Below are 18,328 nucleotides of genomic sequence, written 5' to 3'. Positions count from 1 at the left end.
CTGAGAGACTCCAGCGGAGAGGCTTATTCCTGTGAAGGAGTTTCCTGGAGTAAGTCGTCACACACTGAGTTTTGTCTGTGCAATGCAGGGATTGTTGTTGAACATAACTGAACTCATTTCTCCCGTCAGATCAACTTTGTGATGAAGATTCTGGGGCTGCAGATCAGGATCATTGAGGAGGACACGGGGGTGAATTTCAGGATCCATGAAGGACGAGATCATGGAAATGAACCAGCACTATGGTCAGAGGACAGGACTGGACGTGGCACGCTCCAAGATAACACATCTAGAGACAAACTGAATGTTGAACCTGTAACAGTGTTGAGGCTCTTGACTGCAGTGTGTGAGCATGACCTCTCTAGTCTTTCAGTATTGATCAGATTCACTTGAGTTTCTGATTCTCTTTCAGATCTTCTGCTGTTCAAATGATTCACTTGAGTTTCTGATTCTCTTTCAGATCTTCTGCTGTTCAAATGATTCACTTGAGTTTCTGATTCTCTTTCAGATCTTCTGCTGTTCAAATGATTCACTTGAGTTTCTGATTCTCTTTCAGATCTTCTGCTGTTCAAATGATTCACTTGAGTTTCTGATTCTCTTTCAGATCTTCTGCTGTTCAAATGATTCACTTGAGTTTCTGATTCTCTTTCAGATCTTCTGCTGTTCAAATGATTCACTTGAGTTTCTGATTCTCTTTCAGATCTTCTGCTGTTCAAATGATTCACTTGAGTTTCTGATTGTCTTTCAGATCTTCTGCTGTGCAAATGATTCACTTGAGTTTCTGATTCTCTTTCAGATCTTCTGCTGTTCAAATGATTCACTTGAGTTTCTGATTCACTTTCAGATCTTCTGCTGTTCAAATGATTCACTTGAGTTTCTGATTCACTTTCAGATCTTCTGCTGTTCAAATGATTCACTTGAGTTTCTGATTCTCTTTCAGATCTTCTGCTGTTCAAATGATTCACTTGAGTTTCTGATTCTCTTTCAGATCTTCTGCTGTTCAAATGATTCACTTGAGTTTCTGATTCTCTTTCAGATCTTCTGCTGTTCAAATGATTCACTTGAGTTTCTGATTCTCTTTCAGATCTTCTGCTGTTCAAATGATTCACTTGAGTTTCTGATTGTCTTTCAGATCTTCTGCTGTGCAAATGATTCACTTGAGTTTCTGATTCTCTTTCAGATCTTCTGCTGTTCAAATGATTCACTTGAGTTTCTGATTCACTTTCAGATCTTCTGCTGTGCAAATGATTCACTTGAGTTTCTGATTCACTTTCAGATCTTCTGCTGTGCAAATGATTCACTTGAGTTTCTGATTCACTTTCAGATCTTCTGCTGTTCAAATGATTCACTTGAGTTTCTGATTCACTTTCAGATCTTCTGCTGTTCAAATGATTCACTTGAGTTTCTGATTCTCTTTCAGATCTTCTGCTGTTCAAATGATTCACTTGAGTTTCTGATTCTCTTTCAGATCTTCTGCTGTTCAAATGATTCACTTGAGTTTCTGATTGTCTTTCAGATCTTCTGCTGTGCAAATGATTCACTTGAGTTTCTGATTCTCTTTCAGATCTTCTGCTGTTCAAATGATTCACTTGAGTTTCTGATTCACTTTCAGATCTTCTGCTGTGCAAATGATTCACTTGAGTTTCTGATTCACTTTCAGATCTTCTGCTGTGCAAATGATTCACTTGAGTTTCTGATTCACTTTCAGATCTTCTGCTGTTCAAATGATTCACTTGAGTTTCTGATTCACTTTCAGATCTTCTGCTGTTCAAATGATTCACTTGAGTTTCTGATTGTCTTTCAGATCTTCTGCTGTTCAAATGATTCACTTGAGTTTCTGATTCTCTTTCAGATCTTCTGCTGTTCAAATGATTCACTTGAGTTTCTGATTCACTTTCAGATCTTCTGCTGTGCAAATGATTCACTTGAGTTTCTGATTCACTTTCAGATCTTCTGCTGTGCAAATGATTCACTTGAGTTTCTGATTCACTTTCAGATCTTCTGCTGTTCAAATAATTCACTTGAGTTTCTGATTCACTTTCAGATCTTCTGCTGTTCAAATGATTCACTTGAGTTTCTGATTCTCTTTCAGATCTTCTGCTGTTCAAATGATTCACTTGAGTTTCTGATTCACTTTCAGATCTTCTGCTGTTCAAATGATTCACTTGAGTTTCTGATTCTCTTTCAGATCTTCTCCTCGCTGCTCGTCCTCCTTCACCAGTTTATTTATTCTCATTTGAACTATTTAAGAACTTTTTATCTATTGTATTTTGCTACTTGTTGTTATTCATTTGAAGTATGTATGTATTATGTCAGTTTAAGAAATGTTAGTGTTCCAGTTTGAGACTGTTTTAATGTTTTATTCTCTTCAACTCTCTTGATTTGCTGCTTGTAAATAAAGCTCATCTTGGTTCTTGTTTCTCATCTCTGGTGTGATTCTTGTGTCCGTCGGCTCCGTTATCACATGATCCCAAACTCTCTGTAGGACAGGAAGTGTTTGATTGCAGAATAAAGTTGAAGCTTTTCTTACATTGTGTCCATGTTCATCAGTATCACATCTATCTAGATTTGTTCATGTTTTCAGTTCAGTTATTATTTTTTTTTTTATTAAATCTTGCACAACTGAAATTTCTCAAACTGTAACCGTCATCTTTCTCTTAAATAAAATGGACTTTTAGCCTACTTGAGTGATTTCACTCTCCACTAATAAGAAATCTTTCAACTGTTAATTTGCTCTGCTCTTGGGCTGTTCATGTAAAAACCTTTTTATATTCTACCTCATTTTTCTGTTCTCTTGATTCTCTATTAGTCTATTACTATTATAATTTTATGTGATCTTTTAGATTGTTCTGTAATGTTATGCCACTGTTGTCTCTATTTAAAACAATGCTCTCAAATCTGTTTTTAAAGCGATAACTTTTCATGTAGCCTAATGTTATATTGTGTATACATGTTTATCAAGTTAGTACTGACAAAATATAGACACCCTCCAAAAAATTGTTTTATGTTGAACTTTATTCTTGCGCATGCGCTGTATTAAGCAGTACACAAAAATGAAAAATGTTTCTGTTGATACATGAAAATATCTGAAACGTCTGTGTATTTGACACATATGTTATATGTGATAAAGTTCTCAAAAACCGCTCAAGCGTCACTACGGGAAGCAGAAAGTGTCTGTTTTCAGCTCCTCCTCATTGACCCTTAACTAACCAGCGAGTAAGTGAAAGTGAAGGTAAAACACAGAGAGGCGAGAAGAGAAAACTCACGGAAACAGTGAGTAACTTTCTTTGATCTGGAATATGTTGAAAGCCAGAAAACCAAAGTGTGTGTTTATCCTGCAGGAGTTATTCTGAATCATTTCCAGCGATGGGAATCAATCTAGATGTGGCTTTCCAGCCGGTAATACGATTTATTAATTAAACTATTTAAGCAGGCTAATGAATCTCATGATGTACCTTTAATATGTAATAAATCCCAAACCGAATCATATAGGCCCAGTTTCACAGACAGGGCTTAGCCTAAACCAGGATTAGGCTTTAGTTCAATTAGGATATTTAAGTAACTTTTATGAACGTACACTTGAAAAAAACATTACTGGTGTGCATCTTGAGACAAAACAATGGCACTGACATATTTTAAGATATGTCAGTACAAGTTGCTTTCTGTTAAAGCAGCTCAAACATGCATTTTAGTCCAGGACTAGCTTAAGCTTTGTCTGTGAAACTGGGGGATAATGTCTTTCAAATGAAGTAAAGGTTGGTCTAAATCTGCTTAAAAGCTATCAAACTCTGTGTCTCTGTTTCCGCCCTGACAGGCTCCTGATGCGTGAAAAGAAAACATTTCTCCCAGTCTTCACGTCACAGGAAACACACAGACACGTTTAAAGGTGTGAAAATATTACAATTTTTTTTAAAAAAAGAAAGTTGAGTTGAACTAAAGTTGACTAAAGTAAACAGTAAAGCAGTGGTTCTCAAACCGCGGCCCGTCACGAATGTAAATGCGGCCCGCGATATGCCGACCACAATTTAAAAAAATAAATTATAATTTTTAGATTTGTTTTTAAATTTAAATTAAAGTGAATTAAACAAATAGAAATGAGCTATAATACTTTATTTATCATTTAAAATCAATTTGTTGAGCATTTATTATTTCTAGACATCAGACCTTTAGGCAATGTATCGAAGGTAAGAGGAAGAATCAGTTGTTAATGAGCGAGATGGGCAGCCTTTCTGTTTGCTCTGTAGTAAAGTACTAACTTGACAAGCAAAACCTACAATTTCAAAAGACTGAACTGTGAATTTGATGTGTTTATTTTTATGTAGGCTACTTGTATTTTAAATTTTTAAATTACAATGCGCTCAGTGTTGTTTGTAAAAAGAGTTGCAATGCTGTTGAAGAGAGTCATACAGAATTAAATAGCAACAAAGTGATTGTACAGTTTGTGTGTTCATTGAGCATTACTATCGTAAAGCTAATGTAAGTTCATTTTTATTTATTTATTGTGTGCAACATCTAGGTATAATAGTATTATCTGCAAATACCATAACATTAAATCTGATTGGTTTGCATTGGTGACATCATATGTAAATTATATGTGAGACTTGCAGTTGGACCATTGTGCGGCCCACTGGGAACAAAGGTTGAGAAGCACTGCAGTAAAGTGTCATTTGTCCACACTAACCTTAACTGTACCAGCATTTGTTTAGCAGGGTTGGACAAAGTTCAGATCTGAAGAACCTTTCATTTTATAACTGTGAGTTTGAATCTGCCACAAACTCAGTTTTGTATACTGAATTGAGAATTAACAGCTGAAGCATTATGGGAAAAATGTTTTTCTACCATTGACAAACATTTAGCCTATTAAATATAAAGATGTATATATAAACTAAATACAACTTTCTTATAAAAACAGGTCTGTGATGAGGACTATGAAAACTTCAAGAGTTATTTAAACACTTTCAGACCAGCCAGTCATTGAGCGGGATTCACTAAATGTGTTTAAGAACAGGATTCATTTGCAGCAAACAGGCTTTGACAGACAGACAAAAATCTGTTTGTTTTTTGGAGTGCATCTGTCTGTCAAATCAGTTTAACCATTGTAGTCTAAAGAACAAAAGTAAAATAACTGAAACCTGTCAGATGAGTAACTGGTGTTTGTGTGTTTAGTATGGATTCAGTGGGAGTGAATGTGATTGAAAGAGCGGCTCTAGGGAGACCCTTCCAGCTGGGGATGCTGTATGACTGCAGGAGAGATGCTCTAATACCAGGTACACAAACACAAACACAACAGCATTTGATCTGACCCATGATTTGAGGAACACCTGATGAACTTTTTGGACTCCTGAAGCATTTTCTGACTCTGAAAAAGTTACAATTTTGAAAATATAGTTGGCTGAATATTGAAACCTCTGAACATGGCTAAAACGTATCACATTCGTTTCTATTTATTTTACATATAGAAAAACAGTCTGTTATGCTTAAGGGGTCAAATTCCAGCCTAAACTATTGCGGTCACGGACCAAAAAATAATTAGCGTGAATCAAAAATGTAAAAAAACATGTAAAAATATATTGCACAAATTAAAAATAATAATGTAAAATGATCAGAATGGCAAAGAACGTGGTCACGGATCAAAGTATAATAAGCGTGAATCGAAAAATTAAAAGCGCATTTAAAAAAATAACAAGCATGAATCAAAACTTTAAACACATTAAAAATGATATTGCACAAATCTTAAACATGTGTTTATGTGTTCTTAAAAGTTGCTTTCCTTGCTCTGTTCTTTCTGCTCTCTTACACTGCAACTCGAGCTGTCACCGGTATATGTCTACGAGGACAATCTTGTATTGTTAAATTCACCATTGTTGTGGCATAAAATCAACCCGACTCTCTGCATAAGAGACAAACACGTCCAAATGTCTTTTAAAAGTTTTATTTCTTGCAAGAAAGGTCAGACAAAGAACGAAAGCTTCCCCTCACTTTTATATCTCTAACCTTCAAGACCGAAGCCTCTGTCCTTCACCATATTAGGAACATCTCTTAGCGGCTGTAACTTTCCACACATTGTTAGCACAGACGTGTTTTTAACATACATCTTGCATGTTCCCATACCATATCTTGCTCTTTCTATTTCTAACATCTATGTTAAACATTACTCCTTAAGCCAACATCATACCATGTTCCATAAGCATCATATTTCATATGAATACAGGTAAAAATCATGAAAAATTAAAATTTCCACAACACCATCCTAATGACAACCTGTCACAGTTGTGCCTGTCTAACGCCCCATCATTGTTATATTCACCTTTAATGCGCCTACCACTGGACCTGCACCGCGAAACACAACTGCCACTTTGCAGCGGCCTCACAACGTCACGCTTATATGTGCCTGTTATATTACTGTTAGATATTTTTAGTATTCATACAATAATAATAATATATGCATGCTTGTTGTCTCTTCAATTCCTGTCTTTTGCACAAGAGAATATATTTTGTCTTCCATGTAGAGTATGTCATTGATAAGGGTGTTAGTTTATGAATTTTATCACATTTTAACACTGAAATTATAAAATTATAAAGTTAAGCAATCATCTTCACACCAGCAAGAGTGTTTTCCCCAATATTAGAGCGATTGCAGATGTTTATTGAGCTGTTGTATATATCAATATAGCAATAAGTTAATTTTGAGTGTTTTTGCACTATTTTGATGCAACACAGCAATGTATTCCCATTTGAACAAGACATTTGCATGAATGAATCACTCATTTCAAGACGGTAACTTGCCGCCACCTACTGGCCATTTAAATTCATATTTCTATAACAATGTCTTCTAGATTATTAATAATATAGACGGGTGAGGTTTTTTTATTTTTTATTTTTTATCAGGGTTAGAACTAAACTCTGCAGGACAGCGGCACTCCAGAACTGATGTTGCCTATCCTTGATCTATAATTTTGTTTTTAAAGCTATATTTAAAACAATAATCTTATAGTTTTGTGCAATTATGTAGTTATGTAAATAAACACAATAAAGTGTGTGAATAAATCACTGCATATCAAATCCACTTGGTTTCTGTATCTTCTCTGTAACACTATCGTAGTCAATGCAGAGATGATACATTCAGTCTAAGAATTAATTTACCCATGATCGTTTAACAACAATTAAGTATATTAGCTACAGTAGCCTTAGCATATTAGCACCATGAGCCAAGTAATATTTTAACACCAAATACCATATTATGAACATAAAGATTAACAATCATAATCTCAAATGTTTCTCATGTATCTCAAAAAGAGGAATTATTTGTCTGTATTTCAGATAACTTTACAGCTTGAAAGTCCTTGTAAAGTTTCAGATTAAACTGTTATCTTCTCCTGTATGAGTGTGAGCATCAGTAGCCATGAGTCGCATTGAAGTAATGTCATCTCCCTCTCTTCGATTGATTGGCTAGAGGAGACCACAAGCTAGATCCCCCTCAAATCACACAGCCAGAGCCAGCCTAAGTGCCTGTCCCAGAGTTAGAGCTGGAAGCCACTTCTGTCCTTAGGTTATAGCCCACTGCCAGGACCTTTCTGGAGTCCATGCCCTAGGAGCAGTCCACTCCCGAGCCAGTAGAGGAGTGCTGGCTCATCAAATCCACAGGGAAGGATAAGAGTAACACATCCATCTTCAAGCAGTTACCTAGATGTCCTGGGGGACAATAAACAACAACAAAATAGATTTTAACGGGGTGGGTGATAGTAATTGCATGTGATTAAAAGAAGCTATTGTCACACAGAGATGGTAAACGATTCAATTTCCACATTTATTGGAGATAAGCAGACCAGTACCCCCACTCCTTATTTGCTTTAATCTTGGGTGTATATATATAAATATACTGTACTGTATTAAACACTTTTTTTCTTTTGCAGGATTTACACTGTGGGATCCAGAGAAGCTACAGCAGAGTCTACAAGTCCGTCCCAAAATTAACACAGATTTCAAAGTCACGGCTTCAGACTCCATTCAGGACAAATCATCCTTACTGAAGATTGATGGCTCTCTGAAACTGAGTGTTTTAGGTGGACTCGTCAGTGTCAGTGGAGCAGCCAAATATCTCAACGACACCAAGAAATCTTTCAGACAGCAGAGACTGACCCTACATTATCATTCAACTAGCAGGTTTGAAGAACTGACCATGAACCACGTGGTACCTGAAAATATAGTTCATCGTGAGGTGTTTGATAATGACACAGCAACACACGTGGTGACAGCAGTGCTGTATGGAGCAGACGCCTGCTTTGTGTTTGATAGAGAGGTTTCATCAGATGAGGAAATAAAGATAGTTGAAGAAACAAAAGTGGCCCTTGGGGCAATCAAATTAATTTCATTAGATGCAAACTTAAGTCTGAAGATGAATGACGCTCAGAAGAACGCAGTCCAAAAATTCACATGCACGTTTCATGGCGACTTCCAGCTACCTTCTAACCCGACTTCTTTTGAAGATGTGTTAAAGGTTTTCACTGATCTTCCAAAACTGCTGGGAGAAAAGAAAGAGCTGGTGGTTCCTCTGAGAGTTTGGCTTTATCCTCTGGACAAACTTTTCTCAAGAGCTTCAAAACTTCAGAAGGACATCAGCATGGATCTTATTGTGGCGATTGAATCAGTGATTGAGTGTTTAAATACAACTGAGATGAAATGCAATGACCTTCTGAAGGATTTGCCTGCCTTGACTTTTACTGCATTTCATGATAAAATACTGCAAATGAAGCAAAACTGCTACATGTACAAACTGAGACTTGTGGAAAAACTCGGTTCTCTGCTGCCAAACATCCGTGGAGATGTGAAGAAGGAAACTGACCTGAATGATCTTCTACAAGAACATGATGAATCTCCATTCAGCGAAAGAGATCTTGCAGAATGGCTGAAAGAGAGAGAAAGAGAGTCTGTGATCATTAAATCAGTCCTCAGACAGCTGAAGGATGCTGGTGCACAGGTAGAAGACAACATAGATCTGATCTTGATGGATCTGGAGGTTGGGAATCTGGTCTGTTACACGTTCACATCATTGAACTGGACAGATGGTCTGCTTCTTCAACAAAAGGCCTATCTGAATCCTTTAACAAAAGGAAAAACTGATCAGAACAGCCTTGATTCAGAGCAAAAGTCTTGGCTCACTCCTGAGATGCAGAAGAACATGAGGAGCAACTTGAAGATATTTAAGAACTTGATTGATTCAGAAGACCGTAAACCAGCCAAGTTCATTGTGTCCTCAAAGGAAATGAAGAATAATCCAGGTTCCTGCATTCTGCTGTATGAAAGTGAATGTGATGAAGCTGTTTGCTTTATTCCTCCATCCAAACCAGCCTGTCCAATCACTGAAGAGGTCAAAGATAATAGTGTGGTTCTGAAGGTTCCTCCATCATGTTCTTCTACAGTGGAGCTCAGATTACTGTATAAACGGAAGGAAGAGACAGTCTGGAGATCTAAACCTGTGATGAAGGATGAAAACACAGTTACTCTGACTGATCTGAGAGCAGGAACTGAGTATGAGATCAAATGTGCAGCGCTGGGGAAACTCAACTACACCGTATACAGTGACGTCATCAGCGTCACCACAGAGGTATGATGATCATTCATCAGCTGCAGATAAAATATATTTGAGGAGCTTTGTGAGAATGAGAATCTTGGTTATAATTTACAACATGTTTGTAATTGGTATCATATTGTTTTTTTAGGGAGGAAGTTTGATTATTGGTGAGTCATATTTTTTCCTGCCTATCATTTGTTTTCATCATTTTGTTTGTAGAACTGTGTTTTGTGACAGTGGACATCGAGGCTACACTCTTAGAGGAAAAGGATCTATAGAGAATATTAAAGGGTTTAATCAGGCACTCCATATATAGAACCTTCTGTGGGTTCCAATCATGTGATCATTTTATGGATTTAGTGAATTTTGTAATAATTAATTTAGTTCATTTTGATTGCACATTATGAATTAACCAGCTTTTAAACCATTTATCATAAGAATAAGTTTAAATATCCCATTAAACATGAAAGTATTATGCAGTCATGAGACATTTCTCCTTATATAGGACCTTTTTGGCATAAAGGGTTCTTTGAGTCAAGAACGTTACAGTTCTATATAGAATCTCACTGAACCTTTCTTTTCTAAGAGTGTTACGCTGACAGTCGTGGCTGGACAGAAAGCAACAATTTATTTTCAGTTTTAGAAAAGAACTTCATTCTTCAACAACAACAGTTGTATTTGTGTTTTTCAGACATTAACTTTAAAGGAGATCGTCACTCGATCCCCTCTTCTTGTTCAGATGGTCGTTCGTCTCCAGGAGGTTCTGAATCTTCTCATAGTATGTCCCTCTTTTTCATTACAATGTCATTTTTGGGGTGAGACTACAGTTCTGGGTGAATATGTAACAGAAATAATTACAGTGAGTTAGTTCACTCCTACTTTGAACAGACTAGGCCTATGGCACAAGTTTCATGTGAACACAGCCTATAATAATATAAACAAATGCTGCCAATAGAGCTTGTTTTGAACCTGAAACATTTGTTTAAAAAGTTAATAAATTAAATTGTTAAACTTCACACAGTGGTGTAATGGCATTGGTGCTATTTTTAAGGACTCAACAGATGGGGCCATTGATTTGTCTTTTCTTTCAATCTATAGTTTTGAAACCAACTGCAAAGCTTCCAAAACATGCAAGTCAAGATTCTAGGCAGTTTACGCAAGATTGGATTACATCACATAACACTACAGCACTGGATTCCCAGAAGTACAAAAGCAATGTTTCAATAAGTGACTCGGGCAGAGGAGACTCAGGTGAGAATGTAGGAGTGCAAAAAGGAAATTAAATATATGCAGTTGTTGTGCTTTGGGAATTATTGATGCATTGCACTTTATGTGGCACCAAAATCATTTAATGCATATCCTATAATTTAAAAAGAACAACCATTAGTTTGCCTATTTCTCTGTATCATTTTTAAAATAAATTTATAGTTTGTTTTATCTTAATTATAATTTCTTTATTCTGCTACACTTTGGAAGCTCATTTAAATTATGCCAGAGCTTTCTGTAATGAGGAGAGGAGCAGAATGTGTTTAGTTTCACTCCATCCATATACATAAGTGCTGTATATTACAAAGGCAAATCTGAAAACAAAACAGAGTGCATATATTTATTACCTGAACAGTTTTTGGGCAAACTTCAAGACATGCTTGAACATTTGTGATCCATGATTTTAACCTCTTAACCTGTACGTTTAACCTATATAAATCAATCTATATATGAAACATATAGAATACATAACATTGCATGAACTACAAGAGATGATACTTCTGGTTGATCTGGGTGTAAGAAGTATTCTTTTAAACTCTAGATTCAAAATCAAAAGCTTCTCATTTCAGTTCCCTGAAGGTTGATCAATCAAGGAATGAAAGAGCTATCTCAACTAGCTAATAACTGTGCACAAGACAAACATTCATATGCATTAAATTAAAATGCAAACATGACACTTGTCAAACTTGAAAAGGAACATTTCCAAATAACCCAGAGCATAAATATGTGATGTGTTTGTCATCTAGAAACAGAAGAGGCCTATTCAGTACAAGATGAAGAGATAAATTATCCTGCATGGAGACTGCAAACACACACTAATCAAGACAAAAGGTGGGAAAGTCCTGTTATGTGTTGTTTATGATTAAGCAAATATTTATCAAAGCATCACTTAGCTGAACTTTTATCAAAGTGACCTGAAAATGGATGCCAAATTTGCTTTATTTCTTGTCGATACATCAGTAACATTGTTTTTTCTTTTGGTTCCTCTTTAACACAATAGATCATGCATTGTGTCTTTGCTGCCCTCTTGTGGGGGGTCAACAATTTTATTTTATGTTAATTAATTTATATTTTATATTAATAATATAAAATGGTTATTTTCTGAATATTGCCACTAGATGGCCTTAAAGCTCAATATTGAGGAAACAAACTGTTCAGCCGGGCCCTTTTGAAGAACTCCAAAATGGGATCTTCAAATAAGGGCGTTGTTTCCTTAGATTGAAAAATAGGCACACGTATCAGGGGTGGGACGGTTCAGATTTCTCATGGTTCGGTTTGTATCATGGTTTTTAGGGTCACAGTTTCGGTACAGTTCGGTATGTGCTATGTTCAGTAAAAAAATAGGACAATTGTCAAATAAAGAAAATAAAAATAATCGACTTCAAGAAACAGCATAAATAAATACATGAGAGCTAAGATACAAATAAAATAAACAATGCTTTACAGGTTTTTCAGGTATCTAACAGCTTTCAGGTACAGAAATTGAATAAAGTAATCAAATATAAAATAACACTTAAACTTTAAATATTTAAATAAAGATGAAACATTATTGAAGTTACAAAAGCTATTCAGTCGAGTGATTTCTTCATCTTTTGTCGTTTGATTAACATTAAAGTCCCCCTGTCTGTATTCAATTATTTTATCCCTTAAAACTCATCTTTGATCACCAAAATGACATTTAAAATAAAAAAGTGAAAAAGGGCTTTAAACGATCCCAGATGAGGAATAAGAGTCTAATCTAGAGAAACCATCACTCATTCTCTAAAAATAAAATTTAATTTTATACATTTTAACCATAAATGCTCTGTGGCTGTGTCCGAAATCGCCCCTATACCGTTAAATAGGGCACTATTTGAGGGGACAGCCATTTTTATATGCATCGCAATAAAGAGTGTACAACCGATGTAGATTCAGCGGCTAGAGAATAGGCTTGTTCGAGATGCATCGGCGCTGCGCAGACTGATCAGCATATCAAAGTATTGCGAGAGCGATTGGAGAGCATAAGGAGTCGTGTGCTTTTCAATTGCTCTTGCAGTACTTTGATGTCATACGCTGATCAGTCTGCACAGCGCCGATGCATCTCGAACAAGCCCCCATACGGCATACCCCATTCACTATTCCCTACATTAGTCCACTTATAGTACTTGAAGAAGTGAATGAGTGAATTCAGACAGTGCGCCAGATGTGATGCTGTTTTGTCTTTGTGCTTTGCTTGTTGGTTAAATAAAATAAAATAAAATAAAATACAATTTCTGACAGTATGGCTGTGATTGCTTTATGTAACGCACCTGCACTATTTCCAGCAAATTAGTATTTGCAATTACAAGAGTTGCTGCTTCACTATGTTGTGCTTTCATGAAATTATATATAATTGTTCTTCGGATTATAGTACAGAGAGAACGAAGATTTCTGAGAACAACGAATTGAGACAGGGATGTGTATCCTACAACACTCACATATAAAAATGTAAAAAATAAATAAATAAAATTAAAAGCCTTGTGTTATCCATTGCTGCACACGAATGAGGTAAGCTTTGTTTTACATCATCTGACACGTGCACATGTTAAGACAAAAAAGGCAAAAAAAGCCAGTAAACTCAAGTTTGATTTGGGTATGCTATACAGCTGTCTGTGTAATAACTACAATAATGTTTAAATATCATATTTTCTGGCTAGTTTATTTTTTTATTATACACCATACTTTAACTAAAAATGAATAATTAAAAACAAGTTTAAATGAGTAAATCTTCTATAAATATTTTTAATATTAATTTTCTTTCCTGACATAGCTTACTCCAATTCTTGTTAAAACACACTAGATATGCTTATTCTGTGCATTTTTAACACTTTTTGTGAGAAATCATATTTATTTTGTCCATCAAAGCTGTACTTTCACTTTAATTGAGCGTTAGCAGAGCAGCAAAAACAGACCCAGTGCCGAAACGATCGCGGCACTTCTTCACTGCTCCTGCTACGCGCTGCTGCGCCGCCTCTGCGTGTGGTGTGATGCTCTCATCTGTTAACATGGGCGCCAAGAAAAATACGCTCTGCTGACTCGTGCGGTGTGAAACCCCAGTGCATTGTGGGTATTCTCCAGCCGTTGAGCGTGCACCGGTTGTACACTCGTTACTGCGGTGCATTGTGGGATTGAATGAGCACTCAACAAAGTTCACTATGGTTTCGTACACCACTATAAATGGCTGTTCCCTCAAATAGTGCCCTATTTAAGGGTATAGGGGGCAATGATGGCGCACGCAGTTGAATAATCCATCCACTTCCCTAAAGTGTATCAAACAGGTATAAATTCGTTTTAACTTTCTTATTAAATTTATACATGCTGCTTTTCATGACAGAGCTCAGGATTTTTTTTTTTGTTTTTTTTTTTTTTACTGGAGCTGCTAGTTTGCAAATTTTGAAATGATTAGCCAGCCCCCCCGGTGCACCGAGTGTCCGAATTCACTCACTCGTTTTCATTCACTTCTTCAAGTGACTATATTAGTGGGCTACATTAGGGATTAATGAATGAGGGTATAGGGGGCGATTTCGGACACACCCTAGCTCTAAATGTATTACTGCCCTCCACAGGTCAAAGTTTGAACTAAATTGTCATATTCAATGTGCTAGTGCAAGTATATGACAATTAGTTCAAACTTTGACCTGTGGATGGCAGTAACACACTTAGCAGCATCTACACTGCTGGAATTATAATAGAGAAGAAGAAGAAGAAGAGAGCTAGTTCAAGATGAGCATTTATGGTTAAAACATACAATTAAAAAAAAAAAAAAAAATAGAAAATGAACAATGGTTTATCTAGATAAGACCCTTATTTCTCATCTGGGATCGCTGTAAACTGTAATTTTGACCTTCAACCGTTTGGAGTCCATTGAAGTCCACTATATGGAGAAAAATCCTGGAATGTTTTCATCAAAAACCTTCATTTCTTTTCAACTGAAGAAAGACAGACATGAACATCTTTGAGAAAAACCAGAGAAAAAAATTATTAGGGGACGTATCATTCAATTTGTGGCACATTTCAAGAAATGTAAAGCACAAGAACTTTTGGATTTGGAAAATAGCATTACAGGGGTCAAATTTTCAGGTTATAGGGTAAATTGGTCTAAATCGGAAGCCCTTGCACTGACTGTATTTTGCCCTGCCTCAGCTTTTCACCCTGGCTTGTTCCAATGGTATTAGATATTTAGGAATTCTATTTCCCCCAAATTTAAATGACTTAGTAAGAGTTAATTTCGACCCCTTAATGAAGAAGATTTCCTGCGATATGGATAGATGGGCTCCACTGCATATGTTAATGGCTGGAAAAGTAAATGTAATTAAAATGAGTTGTACGCCAAAATTGAATTATTTATTACAGTCTCTTCCAATACAAAACCGCCTTACTACTTTAAACAGTTTGACAGAATATGTAAGGTTTTTATTTGGAATGATAAGCGTCCTCAGATGCATTCTAATAAGTTGTATAAGTTTCTCTGCTGAGAAAGGTGGTTTAGGCCTGCCTAATGTTTTATTTTGTTATTATTCTTTCAGTCTCAGACACCTGGCTCATTGGTCAGCGCGCTCCCCCTTAGTATACGATTGAACAATCTGTCTTGCCTTCGATTTCATTATTGCAGAGTCTGTCCATTAAACTGGATAGCGAGGTGAAAAAACATCCTATTATTTTACATTTGCAAACAGTTTTGTTAAAGATTTCTCATCTGTGTAGCTCTGACCCTTACCTGAATGCTTGTTCAAGTATAAGGTTGAACCCTAAACTGTGTATTAATAAAGCTCTCTTTCTATGGAGGGAATGGATTAAGAAAGGTGTTTAACATTTGATGATGAGGTGTGGCATAGAGGTTTAAAAAATGTCAAAACATTTGCATTTAGGGATGTAAAAATATGCCTTATACAGTTTAAGATAGAGGCTTGGGTTAAAAGATACACAATTTCTTCAGTAAACCACTGTTTAATAATAATAAAAAAGCAATTTTATGTTTAGTTTTCTCCCCACCTGCTGTACCAAACCCGTACCAAACTGTGAGTTTTGTGTCCCGTTACACCCCTAATATGTTTTGATTATTTTATGATTATTTTAATTCCCTTTCTATGTAAAGCACTTTGATTTGCCATTGTGTGTAAAATGTGCTATATAAATAAACTTGCCTTGCCTAACTCTTTCAGTTCTGTGACTGCCAGTGTGGGCTGGATGTGAGAAACATCAAAGTCTCTCCAGCTCATTCAAACACTCTTCTGATATGATGGTGTTATTGATCAGCTGCACATTTAAACAGTGTTGTATTGTCCTCAACAGACGTGAAGGTCAGCGATCACTGGAGGCCAGTAAAGTGACCCCACCAGAAGCTGCTGCAAAGGTTGTGTGTGTTTTATTGGTTTCATTGTGAACACATCGTTTGAGCTTCATGTTTCACAAAACATTGAAGGGTTTGGGTTTGATCAAGTTCCTCTAAATCATATTTCAGAGTCTGAAGACACAGAAACCCAGAATGGATTATTTCCAGAGTCTCTCAATGAACACAAAGAAGATCGACTCCTCAGACAAGAGAAGAAGTAAGAAATAAAACCTTCATCTGATCTGAAAATCCTCCTTCCATAAAGCTTGTGAATCATGATCTGAAAACTCTTTCTCCTTCTCTGAATCCCAGTGGAGACGTGAAGCTCCTGCTACAGTAAAGCTCTGATGCTCACGTTACTGTCTGTGTTTGTCACAATGATCTGCTTTTGTTTTCTGGGAGAAACAGTTTGATCTTATAGTAATAGTGCTCAGCTGAAGGTGGTAGTTCACTATTAACTAATCAGTTACTACTGTTTTTTCATTCATCCCAGAGAACTACAAATAACTACTATATACAGGTTCATAATTATCATGAATGATGCATAATGTATAATTAATTCTAAAGTAAAGGCCTTGGTAACACACTAGTAATGACTGAAATATTACCAAATCCTTCAGAAGGAATTACTGATTATTTGAATCAATATTTAAAGTGAATAACATGATAACTCTCTAGTTACTACTGAAGTCATTGGAACAGAAAAAGTGTGACCCATTATTTTGACTTATTTTCTCTTGTTTCCACTCATTAGTGTTAAATATTGATTGAATCAAAAAAGGCCTTTAGTCAGACGGATTCATTTTTAAGCTAGTCAACATTTGCTCTGAACTCTTGAGTAACAGTAGTTTCAGATCTATTAGTCTTGTAAGATCTTCCGGATGTGTTTCTGAAGTTTCTCTGGTCAGCTGGATTGAGGTCAGTCAGTGTTAATAATGTGTTTCTCATTTAAGGATACTGTGGGCTGGAGAATCAAGACTCCACCTGCTACTTGAATGCAGTTCTTCAGACGCTCTTCATGACGAAGGAGTTCAGGGAACATGTCAACAGGTAAAGAAACGTCTTTCACTTCCTGCAGTGGAAACAACAGCTGATCAATAAACACTCAATGTCTTCTGTAGTTTGGACAGAGACGGTGTTTCATCTGATGGAAACTTCATTGAAGAGCTGAATAAATTGTTCAATAAATTAGAAACACAAGAGAGAAATGCAGTTTCAGCATCTGGGGTCACCAGAAGCCTCGGCATTACAGACGGTTGGTCTCTTTTATTGATGTTTCCAGCATTCAGTCAATATTCCTGTTGATAAAAGTTATTCAGTGTCAGTGTTTGATTATGTGCTTCTCTCCATCAAACCCAAAGTTCATAAACGAGACGCAGCAGAACTTCTACATTTGATCCTTACAAAGACTCCTGGATCCTCTGAGGTAACTAGTTTCTTCTGGATTATTCTGTCATCTTTTGTCTCTTTCATGAGGAGCATCAATCATCTCACAGCAGTTCAGCTCTGGAAGTGTTTCTCCAGAGAAAGTTCAGACACATTATTGGCTCTTATTTGGTTTGATCTCCTGCTTCATTGTCTGCACAAACTCACTTCACATGGATCCTTGACTATCATTTGTGACACAATTAAAGGTTTATCAGCAGTCTAATCTGACGGAGGCTGAACTTCAGACAGTGATCATTGTAACAATGAAAGCACACATATATCTGTGGATCATCACTAATGTCTGTTTTCTTCTCATCTTTGTAGCTCTTTAAGGGCACCAAGAAGACATCAAGAACATGCAGGTCATGCAGAGACAAACCAGATCAAATCTCTGAGGATTTCCTCTCATTGACTGTGCCTCTTCAAAACTCTCAGGATGTGGTAAGCAGATCTTTGCTCGTCTGAGTTGATCTCTATAGAACTGATTTCTCTTCACAGATACCAGCAACAATCATCTAAAGCAACTTTATTCTGCTGTGTCATCCTGAAGTGTTTCTTCCCTTTATCATTGTTTTCTTCACTGCAAATGCAGGAACATGTTTTACAGGCATATGCTGGTGGAAATAAGAGAGTGGATTCAGTGTACTGTGATTACTGTAGGAGAAAGACAGGCATTGATATTGTGAGTTTATTTTCTTGTGTATATTAAAACTTCA

General features: G+C 36.4%; 1 protein-coding gene across 6 annotated transcripts in view; it reads left to right on the top strand.

Moving 5' to 3' along the window:
- The window catches only part of LOC125246919, an 84,282-nt gene that overhangs the window by 60,144 nt on the left and 5,810 nt on the right, over positions 1 to 18,328 (top strand). For 2 of the 6 annotated variants that reach the window (XM_048158055.1, XM_048158054.1), the window contains 12 exons: positions 7,911 to 9,601; positions 9,717 to 9,735; positions 10,260 to 10,346; positions 10,667 to 10,819; positions 11,581 to 11,665; positions 16,145 to 16,205; positions 16,314 to 16,401; positions 17,138 to 17,234; positions 17,306 to 17,439; positions 17,546 to 17,610; positions 17,937 to 18,053; positions 18,205 to 18,294. In XM_048158055.1, coding sequence (XP_048014012.1) covers positions 7,911 to 9,601; positions 9,717 to 9,735; positions 10,260 to 10,346; positions 10,667 to 10,819; positions 11,581 to 11,665; positions 16,145 to 16,205; positions 16,314 to 16,401; positions 17,138 to 17,234; positions 17,306 to 17,439; positions 17,546 to 17,610; positions 17,937 to 18,053; positions 18,205 to 18,294 — 2,687 coding nt within the window. Of the gene's footprint in view, positions 1 to 2,719; positions 3,397 to 3,811; positions 3,884 to 5,163; positions 5,265 to 7,910; positions 9,602 to 9,716; positions 9,736 to 10,259; positions 10,347 to 10,666; positions 10,820 to 11,580; positions 11,666 to 16,144; positions 16,206 to 16,313; positions 16,402 to 17,137; positions 17,235 to 17,305; positions 17,440 to 17,545; positions 17,611 to 17,936; positions 18,054 to 18,204; positions 18,295 to 18,328 lie in introns of those variants that run through there. The other 4 variants (XM_048158051.1, XM_048158056.1, XM_048158053.1 and 1 more) reach the window with 4 other exon arrangements.

The sequence above is a fragment of the Megalobrama amblycephala genome, linkage group LG15, assembly GCF_018812025.1.
Source record: "Megalobrama amblycephala isolate DHTTF-2021 linkage group LG15, ASM1881202v1, whole genome shotgun sequence".
Taxonomy (NCBI): Eukaryota; Metazoa; Chordata; class Actinopteri; order Cypriniformes; family Xenocyprididae; genus Megalobrama; species Megalobrama amblycephala.
Note: the sequence above shows the minus strand (reverse complement) of the source record. Positions and strands in the feature narration are given on the sequence as shown.